The sequence below is a fragment of the Salmo trutta genome, chromosome 28, assembly GCF_901001165.1.
Source record: "Salmo trutta chromosome 28, fSalTru1.1, whole genome shotgun sequence".
Taxonomy (NCBI): Eukaryota; Metazoa; Chordata; class Actinopteri; order Salmoniformes; family Salmonidae; genus Salmo; species Salmo trutta.
The window spans coordinates 36686612-36705330 of NC_042984.1; the positions used below are offsets into that span (position 1 = coordinate 36686612).

Here is an 18719-nt window from a genome sequence, read left to right on the forward strand (position 1 = left end):
CAATTCCGTTACTGTGGAATTACCGTTAGGTTTGTTTGAAGTCATTCAGTTCAAGTAAAAGAAATCAAAAGATTGATTTCTCTCACAAATTATGATTTCATTGTTGTATTGTGAGAGGTGGATCCGGGGTCTGTGGTGGATGTGCAGCACATAAACGGCAGCAGGTAGCCTAGCGTTGGGCCAGTAACCACAAGGTTGCAAGGTCGAATCCCCGAGCCAACTAGGTAAAATCTGCCGATCTGCCCTTGAGCAAGGCATTTAACTCTAATTGCTCTGGGGTTGCTGTCAATAATCCCTGGTCCCTGGCTGTGACTCCACACACTTGTACAGGTTACACACTTGTACATGTGTGAAGCAGGACAAATATAAGCACCCCCTATTTGACCTTTAAAGACAGTGTGCCAATATAAGTAAATTAAGCAAAGCAGGGAGCCATTATCAAAAGAGCCGTCCAGTGCACTTCTGCAGTCGTGTCCAGTTGCGCTTACTGATGCAGAAGGCAGATTTGATAAAGGTTGAGTCAGCAGTTTGAGCCCTGTGGTGTTGTGCTCCCTTCTGTCTTGTCCTGTACTGTTCTGTCCTCCCTTACCCTGACTCTCTAAGGAAGTAGAGAGTCTCCTGTCCGGCTTGGACCTAGCCAGGGCAGAGGAGAGGAAGCTGAGAGAGTGCGAGCGCAAGGGTATGCGCGAGCGAGAGTAAGACATAGAGAAAAAGAGAGAGTGTAAGAGAGAGTAGTGATAGGGAGATGAGGTTTCAAGGAAGCAGCTGCATTGAAATCTTCCCCATGCCACAGGAGATTTGGACTCTTAATGAGAAGGGATAGGGCGGCTACCAATCAGGGAGCCTGTAAAGGTCGTCATGTAGAATGATAGCTCCAATGGGATCTGGCACTTCATAAATTATTGAATTGGGTGCTGGAATGCACCTCTGCAGCTGTTGTAAGGCCTAATGCAGAAGGAAAGAGTGTAAATCACATTCTGTAGTAAAGTGCCAGCCCGATCACCATAATCCTAAAACCATGATAGATTCGGCTTTCGTTCCAAACCTTCCTGTGATGAATGTATTAGCCTGGTATAGAACAATGTTTACACTGCAAACATAAAGATTAATCCTCATGCTTTCTGTCCCCATTCCCACCTTTTTTTTGTATGCATTAGAGATTTTTCTTTATTTGGCTGCATGTTATAGTGGCCATAGTTCAGGCACTATTGACATGGATGATTTCGTAGTATGGAAATGCTGTGGCACTGTATGTGTGCATTTAAATCACACTGGCAATTGGGTATTTTAAAGTTTACTCTTGTAAATATGCGTCATAATTATTTTGTGCTATGGATTACATTTATTTTCATAAATGCAGTATTAAAAACCTAAATCTGTATTATCAAAGGTGCATACATTTCACCACTGTCTCCGGAAGAGGTCTATAAACTGACAATTGAATGTCATGTATTATTGGAGTTATTCCAAAGCACTTGCATATTGTTGCTATAGTCTTGAGGCCTGTAAAATTGTCAGCTACCCCTTCACCCAGACAAGTATATAAAGCAATATAATTAAATTAGAATATAAATGGATGATGTTTTAACACACAATACAAAGTACTGCACTTTCCATCGCTCTTCCATTAAATGTGCCATTCTGGCAAGACTTTCTTAAGTGTCCTTGTTATTGCCTAGGCCTTGTCTGCAGCCTTCCCTTTGAAAGGGTTTTAGAGCATTACGTTAAGTGTGTGTGTGTGTGTGTATATATGTATATGTGTGTGTGTGTGTGTGTGTGTATATATGTATATATGTATATATATGTATATGTGTATATATGTGTGTATATATATATATGTATATGTGTGTGTATATATATATATGTATATAGAGCATATAGAGACTCCTATATATATATATATATATATATAGAATTTTTTTTTTTTTTTTCACCTTTTATTTAACCAGGTAGGCAAGTTGAGAACAAGTTCTCATTTAAAACTGCGACCTGGCTAAGATAAAGCAAAGCAGTTCAACACATATAACAACACAGAGTTACACATGGAGTAAAACAAACATACAGTCAATAATACAGTAGAAAAATAAGTCTATAAACAATGTGAGCAAATGAGGTGAGATAAGGGAGGTAAAGGCAATAAATAGGCCATGGTGGCGAAGTAAATACAATATAGCAAGTTAAACACTGGAATGGTAGATTTGACAGTAGATGAGTGTGCAAAGTAGAAATACTGGACTTGATGGCAGCTTTGCAGACTTGGCATTCTCTCAACCAGCTTCACCTGGAATGCTTTTCTAACACTCTTGAAGGAGTTCCCACATATGCTGAGCACTTGTTGGCTGCTATTCCTTCACTCTGCGGTCCAACTCATCCCAAACCATTTAAATTGGGTTGAGGTCGGGTGATTGTGGAGGCCAGGTCATTGATGCAGCATTCAATCACTCTCTTTCTTGGTAAATAGCCCTTACATAGTCTGGAGGTGTGTTGGGTCATTCTCCTGTTGAAAACAAATGATAGTCCCACTAAGCGCAAACCAGATGGGATGGCGTATCACTGCAGAATGCTGTGGTAGCCATGCTGGTTAAGTGTGTCCTGAATTCTAAATAAATCACTGACATTTTCACCAGCAAAGCAACCCCACACCATCACACATCCTCCTCCATGCTTTACAGTGGGAACCACACATGCGGAGATCCATTCACCTACTCAGCGTCTCACAAAGACACAGCGGTTGGAACAAAAAATCTCAAATTTGGAATAATCAGACATAAGGACAGATTTCCACCAGTCTAATGTCCATTGCTGGTGTTTCTTGGCCCAATCAAGTCTATTCTTCTTATTGGTGTCCTTTACTAGTGGTTTCTTTGCAGCAATTTGACCATGAAGGCCTAATTCACACAGTCTCCTCTGAACAGTTGATGTTGATGTGTTTGTCACTTGAACTCTGAAGCATTTATTTGAGCTGCAATTTCTGAGTCTGGTAACTCTAATGAACTTATCCTCTGCAGCAGAGGTAACTCTGGGTCTTTCATTCCTGTGGTGGTCCTAATGAGAGCCAGTTTCATCATAGCGACTGCACTTGAAGAAACTTTCAAAGTTCTTAATTTTCCGAATTGACTGACCTTCATGTCTTAAAATAATGATGGACTGTCATTTCTCTTTGCTTATTTGAGCTGTTCTTGCCATAATATGGAAGTTAGCTCTTTTTGGTAAAAGATGTCTTCTGTATACCATCCCTACCTTGTCACAACACAACTGATTGGCTCAAACGCATTAAGAAGGAAATTCCACAAATTAACAGGCACACCTGTTAAAGAGTGAGGAGCAGGGGCCGTTGTGTGTGGCATGCAGGGGAGGAGAGAGAAAGTAGTCAATCCGACTTGCTCTAGTTAACCTATGGTGGCAACAAGTTTGTCTATCTATCATACCATCTGATTAAGAAGCTAGCTACAGTAGCCAGCTAGCTAGCTAAAGTAGCAAGGCTAATTGAAGCTACTGTATTTTGCTGTGCTTCCCTCCAATTGCTACAACAACTCCATTCACATGAAACCACAGCCTATTTGTTGGTTGATCATTGTAGCCTTCTCCTCATTTAGCCAACTTAATTACATAATTTCAATTCCCCTTTGCATTGATTCATAATCTCCCACTTCTCCCCGGGTTTGGCTTTGGGGCTTTCCTTGGCCTATCGTGCTCTAGCGACTCCTTGTGGCGGGCCGGGCGCCTGCATGCTGACTTCAGTCGTCAGTTGAACGGTGTTTCCTCCGACACATTGGTGCAGTTGGCTTCCGGGTTAAGCGAGCAGGTGTTAAGAAGCAGCGCGGCTTGGCGGGTCATGTTTCAGAGGGCGCATGACTCAACCATCGCCTCTTCCGAGCCCGTTGGGGAGTTGCTGTGATGAGACAAGATCGTAACTATCACGAAATTGGGGAGAAAAGGTGGGTACATTCTCTGACTGTATAGCGCCACTTTGATTGACCAACAATAACAAGCTACACATGTGAAACATCTTTTTAAAGGGGCACACTCATAAAAAAAAATTGAACTGTTTAGAATGTAATGGTGTATCCTTGTAGGCTATTTTGCAATGTCACAGATAATTGCATTTAATTTTAGAAAAAGCCTGAAAAAAAACTCCCAAGTAATTGAATAGTACTAACGTCCATAAGGATATTCAAATATGAGAATAACCGTGTCCATCCCTAATTTCTCATTCCACAAGGTATTTAGGGGTTCATAGTTCAATCGGATCTCTTGGTTATTCAGTGATGTCTGCATGCCTATCATGCTGCACTGGTACATGGTTAGTATGAACACCAATCACTATTACAATAATTGGCAATGCATGGGAGTTTTGCTATGTGTGTCAATGAATCTCAGCACATCATATTGACCCAATGTCACTGCTCTGCTCCGGTCGAACAGGTTCAATGGTGAATGTGATGGGAATTTGCCCTAATGCAGTGGTTCCCAAACTTTTTATAGTCCCGTATCCCTTCAAACATTCAACCTCCAGCAGCGTACCCCCTCTAAGCACCAGGGTCAGCGTACTCTCAAATGTTGTTTTTTGCCATCATTGTAAGCCTGCCACACACACGCTATACAATACATTTATTAAACATAAGAATGAGTGTGAGTTTTTGTCACAACCCGGGTTGTGGGAAGTAACAAAGAGCTCTTATAGGACCAAGGCACAAATAATAATAATCAATCATTTTGCTCTTTATTTAACCATCTTACATATAAAACCTTATTTGTTAATCAAAAATGGTGAATAACTCACCACAGGTTAATGAGAAGGGTGTGCTTGAAAGGATGCTCATAACTCTGCAGTGTTGGGTTCTATTGGAGAGAGTCTCTGTCTTAAATCATTTTCCACACACAATCTGTGCCTGCATTTAGTTTTCATGCTAGTGAGTGCCGAAAATCCACTCTCACATAGGTACGTGGCTGCAAAGGGCGACAGTGAGATTTGCCAAGGCAGGATACTCTGAGCGCAGCCCAATCCAGATATCTGGCAGTGGCATCTGATTTAAATGACATTTTCACAGAACCGCTTGTTGCAATTTCGATGAGGCTCTCTAGTTCAGATATCGGTAAGTGGACTGGAGGCAGGGCATGAAAGGGATCACGAATCCAGTTGTTTGTGTCGTCCATTTGCGCACCCAGCTCACTCAGGTGCTTCGCTATATCACATTTGACATTGTCCGTAAGCTTGAGTTCATTTGCACACAAAGAATCATACAATGATGGAAAGACCTGTGTGTTGTCCTTGCAGACAGAGAAGAGCTCCAACTTCTTAATCATACCCTCAATTTTGTCCCTATATTGAATATAGTTGCGGAGAGTCTCTGTAATCCTAGATTCAGATCATTCAGGCGAGAAAAAACATCACCCAGATAGGCCAGTCTTGTGAGAAACTCGTCATCATGCAAGCGGTCAGACAAGTGAAAATGATGGTCAGTAAAGAAAACTTTAAGCTCGTCTCTCAATTTAAAAAAACGTGTCAATATTTTGCCCCTTGATAACCAGCCCACTTCTGTATGTTGTAAAAGCGTTACATGGTTGCTGCCCATATCATTGCGTAGTGCAGAAAATACACAAGTTCAGGGGCCTTGCTTTAACAAAGTTAAGTCTTTCAAGCTGTCAGGCATTCCCTTGGCAGCAAGAGCCTCTCGGTGGATGCTGCAGTGTACCCGAGTGGTGTCAGGAGCAACTGCTTGAACGCATGTTACCACTCCAGTATGTCTCCCTTTTTGCCACAACTTTGGAAGTATGCTTGGGGGTCATTGTCCATTTGCAACCAAGCTTTAACTTTCAGACTGATGTCTTGAGATGTTGCTTCAATATATGCACATCATTTTCCTCCTCATGATGCCATCTATTTTGTGAAGTGCACCAGTCCCTCCTGCAGCAAAGCACCCCCACAACATGATGCTGCCACCCCCGTGCTTCACGGTTGGGATGGTGTTCCTTCGGCTTGCAAGCCTCCCCCTTTTTCCTCCAAACATAACGATGGTCATTATGGCCAAACAGTTCTATTTTTGTTTCATCAGACCAGAGGACATTTCTCCAAAAAGTACGATCTTTGTCCCCATGTGCAGTTGCAAACCGTAGTCTGGCTTTTTTTATGCCGGTTTTGGAGCAGTGGCTTCTTCCTTGCTGAGCGGCCTTTCAGGTTATGTAGATTTAGGACTTGTTTTACTGTGGATATGTCATCGTTGAAAGGGGACCAAGGCACAGCGTGTAAAGTGCTCATATTTCTTTTATTTATGATAACACTTCAAACAAAATAACAAAACGACAGCCAACAGTTCCGTCAGGTACGTATACAAAACAGAAAACTACTACCCACAAACCCCAAAGGAAAACAGGCTGCCTAAGTATGGCTTCCAATCAGAGACAACGAAAGACACCTGCCTCTGATTGGAAACCATACCCGGCCAAAACCTGGAAAACAAAACATAGAAATTGAATACTAGAAAAACCCCACATATAAACAGAAAACCCAAAACCACCCAACACAACTACCTGTCACGCCCTGACCGCTCTACTATGGCAAATGGCCTCCTACAAGGGTCAGGACGTGATAGGATATAGATACTATTGTACCTGTTTCCTCCTGCATCTTCACAAGGTTGAAGAGGTTGCTGTTGTTCTGGGATTGATTTGCACTTTTTGCACCAGAGTATGTTCATCTCTAGGAGACAGAACGCGTCTCCTTCATGAGCGGTATGACGGCTGCGTGGTGTTTTTACTTGTGTACTATTGTTTGTACAGATGAACGTGGTACCTTCAGGCTTTTGGAAATTGCTCCCAAGTATGAACCAGACTTGTAGAGGTCTACAAAAAAAAATATTCTGAGGTCTTGGCTGATTTCTTTTGATTTTCCCATGATGTCAAGCAAAGAGGCACTGAGTTTGAAGCTAGGCCTTGAAATATATCCACATGTACACCTCCAATTGACTCAAATGATGTCAATTAGGTTATCAGAAGCTTCTAAAGCCATGACATCACTTTTGGGATTTTTCCAAGCTGTTTAAAGGCACAGTCAACTTAGTGTATGTAATCTTCTGACCCACTGGATTTGTGATACAGTGAATTATAAATGAAATAATCTGTCTGTAAACAATTGTTGGAAAAATGACTTGTCATACACAAAGTATATGTCCTAACCAACTTGCCAAAACAATAGTTTGTTAACAAGAAATTTGTAGAGTAGTTCAACTGTGTGTGTGTGTGTGTGTGTGTTATGTTTTATGTGAATCTCATTTTTATTTGGCGTACCCCCGACGGCATGGCGCATACCCCTGGGGATGGGAATACCTGCCCTAATGAGTTCACTGGACCATTTTTGTTAGCTAAAGTTTGGTCTTAATCAGATTTTAAAGTGATTGGTTGAAGCCTGCTCGTCAGGTGCTGACAACAACAGCGAGGGAAGGCACCAGCAGCACTATATGCCAGCAGTCATATCACATTTTTGTCTGTGCTAGTTTCTCTAGTGTGGGATCTGACTGTTTGGCAGAGGATTAAACAAATACACAAAGAGAGACCCATATAGAAGTTTAAGTACTTTTCTCTATCTCTTCCTTGATCTGATATCTATGGAACAGAGCAGATGCTAAGTTGAGAGAGAATACTCTGCTGTTCCTCTGTTGCCTATGTACTCTGAGAAGAGGGAAATGGGAGAAAGAAAGAGTGAACGGGAGGTGAGGTAGCCATGTGGGATGGTATAGCGTTGAGAGGTAGCCAGCAGCGAATCTTCGGCCCCAGAGAGAATCCAGATGGTTCTGTTGAAAACAACAGTAAAGATCTAAATGTCCAAAGGACCACCATCTACTCTGTCAACAATTCAACTTCCCACATAATTAGGTTTTCTTTCTGCAGCTCAGCTCAACTTTCAAAAATGACTGTGGTGAGGGAGGGTTGACTTAACTAACTTTATTTTTGTTGCTTTGGGGAGGGTTGTGCATTTTTTTCCCTGGTTTTCATTCCCTGTTTTGCAGGTATTACTATAATTTCTTCCATTCGTGCCACATTTCCTCATCTGCTTGCATGCACCCCTATCAAGGTGTTTTAGTACTTCCCTTATGCACTGTGCTTTTCTGCACATTTACTATACCACAGGTCAATATAAGTCTACCAGCCGGTCTATCTTGCCTTCTATCCACCATTCATAGTGACCATAGTGGTAGGTGGATCGTTTGTCCAGATCTGCAATAGGCTAACTAGCAATTATACTACACGTAAAATAATTAAAAGCTGCACCAATTTTCAATATAAATCCATAAGAACAAAGAGGAATAGGTGATAGGCAGTGCAGGGGAGAGTCCAGGTACATCGTTGCGCATGAAAGAACATTGAAGACCTTAGACACGCAGCTCAAAAAACTCCCCTATTGATCTTGTTTAGGGACAATAAAATGATCCTACCTAAAGTAGTCTACAACATCACAATGCAATGAATAATTGCATTATTGTTTTTGAGTACAAAACTCTACTTAGGCTGTAAACTGCAGTGAAAATTTGAATAACTGCACAAAAGCTCTGTGATTTTAACTTTTCATTCCATTTGGATCTGTTGTAGGTCTACTCTACTCTTGACAGTTTATAAGGTCTAGAAAGGCACAGTAGCAAGCCAATCTGTATTTTTACTTCTGATACTGAGATATGCTGTCTGTTGCAGATCATCATTTTTCCAAGCTTAATGTGCGCTCTGCCTCCTCTGATCCGAGCGGCTATTCCTCCCGCACCTACAACCTAACTAGGGCTGTCCCCAACAAATAAAAAATGGTCCCTTCTTTAGACCAATCGATTGGTCGAAATGTTTTAACTTTTATTTTTCCATATATAGACACTGTATATTTTTTAAATAAAATCAGCTACATGCACTGAGCTTGTTTGATGCTTTAAGCGCACGGTTTGATTAAATAATTAAAACACACAAATGAGAGGGGGTCCGACCACAATTTATTTGATTGTGAAGGGCAGGGCTCAGATTTGCTGCTCTGTGTTAAAACAACATACAGCGAGCAACTGTGTGACTTGCACCCGTTGTCTCTTTCTCCTCCCTGCTGCAGCGACTACCACAGGACATTAAAAGTGTTTATCGCGCTGTCTGTGCTGCTGAAGCTGCAACATAATTATAGCCATTTCTGACTGAAAAATGTTGTTACCGAAATCCCTCATTTGTTTAGGGAAAACATTCCCTATTCCCCCAACCCTTGCTCTCTTTATGCATCACATGCACATGACCAATAGGGTCTGACCTAATAGTATATCATAATCACATCAATTAATTTGTTATTACAAACTCTGAACACCGTATCAGCAAAATGGATGCAGAGGACGTGACAAATAAACTCAAAATGGGGGAATGTTTACTGATTGCTCAGGAGGTAATGGGGAAGTCAGATGGGTGTAATACATTTGACTAGTTGTGGAAAATACTGGAGATAAAGAAAGTAAGGAGCAAGTGCTACATGCATATTGGGCTATTGCCAAACAGGTGCTGTTTGGAACAACGTAAACAATACTAAATAAATTACAAGTGTGTACCAGAGAGTCTGTTGTAAGCCTTTATTACAGCAAAGACTAAAAACAGTGTATTAATTTGTGAATGCAATTTCTGAAATGGAACAGTTTATTTACTGTTTATGCTAATTATTCAAGGGTTGCTTTGTTATTTTATAAAACTAAAATGCTTGATTGCATTTCAAATCACGAATGGCTCGCATGCTGTGAGATGAAATGAACAAATGAATGATTGATACAGTAGCCTATAGAAGTATTGAAATATAAGTAGGCCTAAGTTACGGTATTAAGAGTGAACAGGATGCGTTTTTAGGCCTAAAGATCAATGGGGGTTATACAAGGCTGCAATACTAAGCCTACTAATGATGATGATATTAATTGTTATTATAATGATGATTATCATAATAGTAATAATAACAATAAGGAGGAGATCAAGAAAAAGGAGGGTTGTTATTATTATAAATATAATTTTTCTGACAATTCGGAACAGTGTAAACAACACTAAATCAATTATAAATAGCACCAGAGAGGCTTTTCTAACGACAAAAAAAGTGTAAAGCCTTTATTACAGCATAGCAAAGATTAAAAACAGCCACATTTGTGAAATTGTTTATTTGACATGTGGTTGCGTGAGGCTTGGTGCCCACGGAATCAGTAAGCTACTAAACGAATACTCAAACAGGCAACTTAAGCAGGATCTGTCTTATTCCTGTAGATACAGTATATATGGATGATTTATAAAGCCAGGCAGATTTAACAGTTAGGCTATAGAGATGATTAAGGGCTCCCGAGAGGTGCAGCGGTCTAAGGCACTGCGTCTCAGTGCTAGAGGCATCACTACAGACACCCTGGTTCGAATCCAGGCTGTATCACAACCGGCCATGATTGGGAATCCCATAGGGCGGCGCACAATTGGCCCAACATTGTCCGGGTTTGGCCAGTGTAGGCCGTCATTGTAAATAAGAATTTGTTGTTAACTGACTTGCCTAGTTAAATAAAGGTTACATTTAAAAAGTTGGTTTAGTCTTTCCTCACTTTTCTTAGACAATTAAGGCAAGGGCTGTTTTATTGTCTCCTAACTCCACTGCTGCTCCCGCCGCATTGTTCTCAACAACAATATGCTGATCAACTTTGCTATATGCACATAGCAACATGGTCAAGGAAAAGGCGCCAATTCAACAGAGCACTGATGTTTTAGAACCGCGGACATCGACCACTATCTGTTACAAAACACCAAAAGTTGAATGACATTCAGAGATTGTCATGCCAAGCCTTCGATACTGGATATAAGGTAGGGAGGGATCTATTTTCTGTTTGTTGAGATTGACATAGTCTATTTGATTGTGGTGTCCCAAAGTTGGTAATCGGTATGCAGTTATGCTTTTCTTATTGGTTGTCTGGTGCATTGGCACAGAAACCTGTTGGTGCATATATTTTATATAATTCTAAATATATAGCACCAGAATGTTGAAAATCGGATTTGCCCCCTAGCTGATCATTGTCTGCAGCCGGGTCTGATCGTAGTGTAAAGATACAGGCAGGTAGAGTGAGCTCATCCGTGGTGGTCGGTGAACACTCAACCCTTCTGGCCTGTAGCCCTGCGTGGCATCGACTGTGAAAAGCACGCTGAAGTGGCAAAGTCGATATCGACTTTTATAAACACAGGGTCACTACAGTTCTTATTTGTGTTTTTTGTTTTGTTTTACAGTACAAAGGGAGGTTCATGTGAAAATATTTTTTACGTTGGGGGGGATTTATGACACCTCGAGATGGACTCTTTCCCCCCCCCCCCCCCCCCATAACTATCCCTTTCAGTAAGTAACTCAAGCAATTTCCTGTCCATTCATAATTAATGAAAATGCCGAGGAAGGTACTCCGTGTGAGGGGAAAATGGCTAGGCGATCAGTGTGCACATAAATGTAGCTATATTGGACCGGAGTGCTGTGTTCCAGAGAACAGCCATGTACAGAGCAGTTTCCCTTAACGGTAGAGTGGCATTTGTGCAATTTCACGTTAATGGAATTACGCTTTGACTCACATTTTTCACTTTAAAATGTATGCCAAACAAAAACCATTGGTTTCAAAGTTTAACAAACCATTAGTGATGGGAAAAAAATAGATAGTTACACTTCGGGATATTATTTTTGATGATATTGTTTTGACAATATCGCAATTTGTTTTGTGCTTGTCGTCTGTACCTGTACCAAAACTCCAGTATGTTTCCTTCATAGTGTCGGGGGTTCACCTTGGGGTCATGATAGGGGCTGAACCAAATGTTTGATGTATTATAATAATTGATTATGCTTATGTTGTATTAATAGAAGGGGAGGGGTTATAAGACCCCTCCCTCGTTACATTTATAGAGTTCTAGACTACAGATGAACAATATATATATTATAAAGGTTTAATATTGTTCCACAGTCTTTTCTAATCTCTGCCTCTTATAAAGAAACTGTCTGAGAAATGTGTGACTGAGACAGAACTCTGTAGGGGTGTGTAAGAGATTAGAGACTAGTCAGACATTCCACTATAAATCAACTTGGGGAGTGGACATTTACTGCTATTTTAGATAACACTAAAACTCTTGTTTTATATAGCTGTGTAGGCATGGTTTTGGTCTCATGAGTAGAAGGTAATGACATAGGCAGTGCAGAACAATTTGCAGAACTTACTCGGAAACATGCGTGCTATGTTCCTGTTGTCAACTGCATTAATAAATGAATGATTGATTTACTTAAAGATATTGTCTGATTGCTAATTTCACCAATGATTGACAAGGAACTAAGGCCAACATTAGCTTGTTCTCCATCTTCTTTTGAAATAGTGAGGCAATTTGGTTTCAGCACTTTTTTATTTTACATGACTGATCAAAACGTGTTTTCTCATGTCTCGCTTGTCCCTCTGCAGCAGACATATGGTGAGCAATATGATTGGAACATCGAAATGCAATAAAATCACAGTATTGAATCGCAATACATATAGAATCGTGAGAATCGCAATACGTATTATATCAGCACCAAAGTATCGTAATAATATCGTATCATGAGGTCCCTGGCAATTACCCAGCCTACAAACCATAGTACTCTGCACAAGGACTACTTTGAATAATTTACACAAATGTTCACAAAAACACATTTACTGGAAGAACTGTGCAGATGCAAAATTTGGTAACAGAATTACGGTAAAATCTCGCTCAGTTTTTTTATGAGACCACGGTTTCTGAATTGAGATTCAAAGATGTCTGCAGAAGGAATGGGGTGTCAGCGACCTACAGTAGGTGAAGTGGATTTACATCCGGTAACGGAATTACGGGTCCCTGATCTGTACTATACAGAATGCATAATTATGGATACGAATATCATTCTCTTCATGGTGATGTATCCTGAATAGGTACACAAAGGTAGAAATATGTAATGTCCTTATTTTGCATATTTGGTTATTATTCTACGCACTGGCTATTATTGTAATGAGCTCCGCCCCGAAACAAGACCACATTTGGTTGGTCCAGACCAAATCTAAAACAATTATAGATGTCTATGTTTAACAAGTTTGGACATCACACATGGTACAGTACTGGTTGATTACTTTTTTTCAAATCCAATGTATTTTCCACGTTCATTCTAGGTCACAATACACCCCCAAATTAATTGAAACCCTCCCTCAAGAAGTGAGCACTATCCTCTTCCCATACAGACCTTGTAAAACTGTTTTTGTTACCTAAAGGTTGAAATGAGGAATTCTAACCACTAGCTTTGTCTTGGGTTCTCTGGAGTATCTAAAAGAAAAGTGGAGCTCCATTCCAGCACAGCTTGTGGCCAACGGGAGCTATGCCTCTATCATTATAAGCATGGTGGCACGGTGGGGATATTGTTATCTCTCCAATCGAATGTGGATCTAATTGCGTTGTATTCTTTGCAAATATTGTTATTGATATTATTGTTGTAAGATATATTGTCAGGGATTTCAATTTGGTTTCTTTGTTTCATGTGGTATTGTTGGTACAGTGCATTTGGAAAGTATTCAAACCCCTTGACATTTTCCACATTTTGTTACGTTCATCTTAATAATAACCTATAACGACAAAGCAAAAAATAGTTTTTGTTTCAAATTTGAAAAAAATATATATCACATTTTACGTAAGTATTCAGACCCTTTACTCAGTACTTTGTTGAAGCACCTTTGGCAGCGATTACAGCGCTCGGGTTCAAGTCTGGGCTCTGGCTGGGCGACTCAATGACATTAAGAGACTTGTCCTGAAGCCACTCCTGCGTTGTCTTGGCTTTGTGCTTAGGGTCGTTGTCCTGTTGGAAGGTCCCAGTCTGAGTTCCTGAGCGCTCTGGAGCAGGTTTTCATGAAGGATCTCTCTGTACTTTGCTCCGTTCTTCTTTCCCTCGATCCTGACTGGTCTCCCAGTCCCTGCCGCTGAAAAACATCCCCACAGCATGATGCTGCCACCACCATGCTTCACCGTAGGGATGGTGCCAGGTTTCCTCCAGATGTGACGCTTGGCATTCAGGCCAAAGTGTTCAGTCTTGGTTTCATCAGACCACAGAATCTTGTTTCTCATGGTCTGAGAGTTCTTTACGTGCCTTTTGGCAAACTCCAAGTGGACTGTCATTTGCTTTTTACTGAGGAGTGGCTTCCCTCTGCCACTCTACCATAAATACCTGATTGGTGGAGTGCTGCAGAGATGGTTGTCATTCTGGAAGGTTCTCCCATCTGCACAGAGGCACTCTGGAGCTCTGTCAGACTGTCCATCAGGATCTTGGTCACCTCCCTGGCCAAGGCCCTTCTCCTTCTCCCAAGGCCCTTCCCCCCCTAGGAAGAGTCCAAACTTCTTCCATTTAAGAATGGAGGTCACTGTGTTCTTGGGGACCTTCAATGCTGCAGACATTTTTTGGTACCCTTCCCCAGATCTGTATCTCGACACAATCCTGTCTCGGAGCTCTATGGACAATTCATTCAACCTCATGACTTGGTTTTTGCTCTGACATGCAATGTCAACTGTGGGACCTTTATATAGACAGGTGTGTGCCTTTCTAAATCATGTCCAATCAATTGAATTTATCACAGGTGGACTCGAATCAAGTTGTAGAAACATCTCAAGGATGATCAATGGAAACAGGATGGACCTGAGCTCAATTTCAAGTCTCATAGCAAAGGGTCTGAATACTTATGTACATTTTTAATAATGTGTTGTATGATTTGTTAAACTTTGAAATCAGTGGTTTATTTTTGGAATACATTTTAAAGGGAACAATTTGATTCTCCGTGTAATTCAGTTTCCGTGTAATTGGCCTAACTTATCTGTTCAGTTTGGTCTTTTCTATTGTTGGCATCTCTTAGCAAAGTGCTCGGTGCTGCAGGGTCCCTGTAATATGTCTTATATAACACTATACTTAATCACTGACTGAATGAAGAAACCAAGCTAGATAGCTAGTCATTTATATTGTCATATCGTCCTTGATTAATTGTTTCAATTCGATTTTTCCATATACTGTGCGCTAGTATTGAATGTCAGTTAATCAATTCATTGTAAGTTAATTTATATTAACACAGTAATCTATTGCCTCTTTGTTTTTCAGATCTGAATGTGACAGCTCCAGAATGGTCAGGTATGTACATCATTACTCATGATGTAATGCACGTATTCAGGTAGCACTTTATTAACTCAGAGAAAGACACACAGAGAAAGAGTGTCCTTGGTCACTGTTTTCCTCTGTCTTCCTCTCCCTCTCTCTCTCTCTTTCTCGCTCTCTCTCCGCCCACCGATCTCTCTTGAGTAGGTTCTGGTTCTAGATAACACATGATGTCCTACATTCTCCAGTCTATAGCTGACGGACCCTGTGATAAAACATGCTACAGTAGCAGAGACATGAGTGATTGTCCTCAGGTGATGATAGTAGCAGCTAGGTGCTGATGACGTCTCTCAATGTCCACTAGTTGCCATTATGATGGGGAAAATTATGGGTTTGAGTGTTGAGTGCAACCCAAGGTTGCATTGAGGTTGTGTTGAGTGCAACCCACGACTGCATTGAGTACAATTAACTGTTGTATTTTAGTTTCCGTATACAGTCACTGTGGCATGAGATTTATATGGGAGTGTCTCAGTAAATGTGAAGCAGTAGAGTGATTTAAAGCTGGAATAAGCATACATCATTGATGTGATGTGCCTAGGGCTGGAAAACATGACTGGCATGTTGAGTAGAGGTGCTTTGTTTCCCAGTCCCTAGTAAATAAACCCAGTTGTCTCCAGCTCCTTCTCTCCATAGTATATAGATGTAATATCTTGGGTAAGCAGCACATATGCTCCTGTTAAGCAGATGGTGAATTACACTCTTCCTCCTGCCTCTCAAGTGTTGTCTGTCTGAGAATGGAGAGAACCCTAGAGGAGCTGAGTTTGTGTTGTTGATATACATTGGTGTAAAAATACTTTAAAGTACTACTTAAGTCGTTTTTTGGTATCTGTGCTTTACTTTACCATTGATATTTTTGACAACTTTTACTCCACTACATTCCTAAAGAAAATAATGTACTTTTTACTTTTCCCTGACACCCAAAAGTAATTCACACACTACTGTCTCTGATGTGGCAGACTCACTAAACACAAATGCGTTTTTTGTAAATGATGTGTTGCAGTGTGCCCCTGGCTATCTGTAAATTAAGAAAACACCAAGTTTGCTTAATATAAGGAATTTGAAATAATTATACTTTTACTTTTGATACATAAGTACAACAATTTCATTTACTTGTGGTACTTATGTATATTTAAAACCAAATACTTTTAGACTTTTAAAGTAGTATTTTACTGGGTGACTTTTACTTGAGCTATTTTCTATTCAGGTATCTTTACTTTTAGTATGACAATTGGGTACTTTTTCCACCACTGTTGATATACAGATGAAGTCGGAAGTTTACATACACCTTAGCCAAATACATTTAAACTAAGTTTTTCACAATTCCTGACATTTAATCCTAGTAAAAATTCCCTGTCTTAGGTCAGTTAGGATCACCACTTTATTTTAAGAATGTGAAATGTCAGAATAATAGAGTGATTTATTTCAGCTTTTATTTATTTCATCACATTCCCAGTGGGTCAGAAGTTTACATACACTCAATTAGTATTTGGTAGCATTGCATTTAAATTGTTTAACTTAACCTTCCCACAATAAGTTGGGTGAATTTTGGCCCATTCCTCCTGACAGAGCTGGTGTAACTGAGTCAGGTTTGTAGGCCTCCTTGCTCACACACGCTTCTTCAGTTCTGCCCACACATTTTCTTTAGGATTGAGGTCAGGGCTTTGTGATGGCCACTCCAATACCTTGACTTTGTTGTCCTTAAGCCATTTTGCCACAACTTTGGAAATATGCTTGGGGTCATTGTCCATTTGGAAGACCCATTTGCGACCAAGCTTTTAAGTTCCTGACTAATGTCTTGAGATGTTGCTTCAATATATCCACATAATTTTCCTCCTCATGATGCCATCTATTTTGTGAAGTGCACCAGTCCCTCCTGCAGCAAAGCACCCCCACAATATGATGCTGCCATCCCCGTGCTTCACGGTTGGGGTGGTGTTCTTTGGCTTGCAAGCCTCCCCCTTTTTCCTCCAAACATAACGATGGTCATTATGGCCAAACAGTTCGATTTTTGTTACATTAGACCAGAGGACATTTCTCCAAGAAGTGCGATCTTTGTCTCCATGTGCAGTTGCAAACCATAGTCTGGCTTTTTTATGGCAGTTTTGGAGCGGTGGCTTCTTCCTTGCCGAGTGGCCTTTCAGGTTATGTCTATATAGGACTCATTTTACTGTGGATATAGATAATTTTGTACCGGTTTCCTCCAGCATCTTCACAAGGTCCTTTACTGCTGTTCTGGTATTGATTTGCACTTTTCGCATCAAAATACGTTCATCTCTAGGAGACAGAACGCTTCTCCTTCCTGAGCGTTATGACGTCTGCGTGGTCCCATGGTGTTTATACTTGCGTACTATTGTTTGTACAGGTGATCGTGGTACCTTCAGGCATTTGGAAATTGCTCCCAAGGATGAATCAGACTTGTGGAGGTCTACAATTCTTTTTCTGAGGTCTTGGCTGATTTCTTTTGATTTTCCCATGATGTCAAGCAAAGAGGCACAAATACATCCACAGGTACACCTCCAATTGACTCAAATGATGTCAATTAGCCTATCAGAAGCTTCTAAAGCCATGATGTCATTTTCTGTAATTTTCCAAGCTGTTTAAAGGCACAGTCAACTTAGTGTATGTAATCTTCTGACCCACTGGAATTGTGATACAATGAGTTATAAGTGAAATAATCTGTCTGTAAACAATTGCTGGAAAAATGACTTGTGTCATGCACAAAGTATATGTCCTAACCGACTTGCAAGAACTATAGTTTGTTAACAAGAAATGTATGGAGTGGTTGAAAAGCGAGTTTTCATGACTCTAACCCAAGTGTAAACTTCTGACTTCAACTGTACATTTGATTCAGGCCATCTCTGTTCATTCCTCCCATGTTATTTGTTGCGCTCCGGCCACTTGCGTTACGTACTGGCTGTCCTCTCTTACTGAGGTGAAGGTGAAAGAGAGGGCTGAGCCCCAGAGGTGTCTGCCTCTCGTTGTCTTTGTGTGTGTGTGTGTGTGTGTGTGTGTGTGTGTGTGTGTGTGTGTGTGTGTGTGTGTGTGTGTGTGCTCACCCTCTGAGCAGCATCGCCAGCAGAGCCAGTGTACTGAAGATACTGCGTGTCTGCCAGGGACTCAAACTGTGAAACACAAGAGACTTGGGCCTCTATTCAATCAGCTATCAGGCTTTCTGAGATAACTGGCCAATAACCCATCCCGCTAATTAAGCCTTTATCCACACACGGGTAGTGTCAATCATCATAACTACAGTAGCAGCCGCTATTTCATCTACACTTTTAGTCATCCAAGAGCTAGTATGCATCGACTGCTACCACTGCTAATACACTCCCCAGACAGAAATTCACATTGTGTATATGTCTATAGTCTTTCTACATCAATACGTAAAACTAGGGTCCGGCTGAGTGAAATTGGTTCAATATCCACCACTACGTTCAGCACTTATACAGTCCCAAGACTACCAGCACAGGCCTACAGCCTCACAGTATGGGATGCTGTTTGGGTCTTTGAGTGTGATAAAAGATACAAGTCAAATAACAATATTTGA

General features: G+C 40.8%; 1 protein-coding gene across 2 annotated transcripts in view; it reads left to right on the forward strand.

Moving 5' to 3' along the window:
• LOC115166133 (IQ motif and SEC7 domain-containing protein 1) overlaps nucleotides 1–18719 on the forward strand; it is a 189555-nt gene that overhangs the window by 44155 nt on the left and 126681 nt on the right. For both annotated transcript variants that reach the window (XM_029719864.1, XM_029719855.1), the window contains exon 2: nucleotides 15119–15148. In XM_029719864.1, the coding sequence (XP_029575724.1) occupies nucleotides 15119–15148 (30 nt within the window). The remainder of the gene's footprint in view (nucleotides 1–15118; nucleotides 15149–18719) is intronic.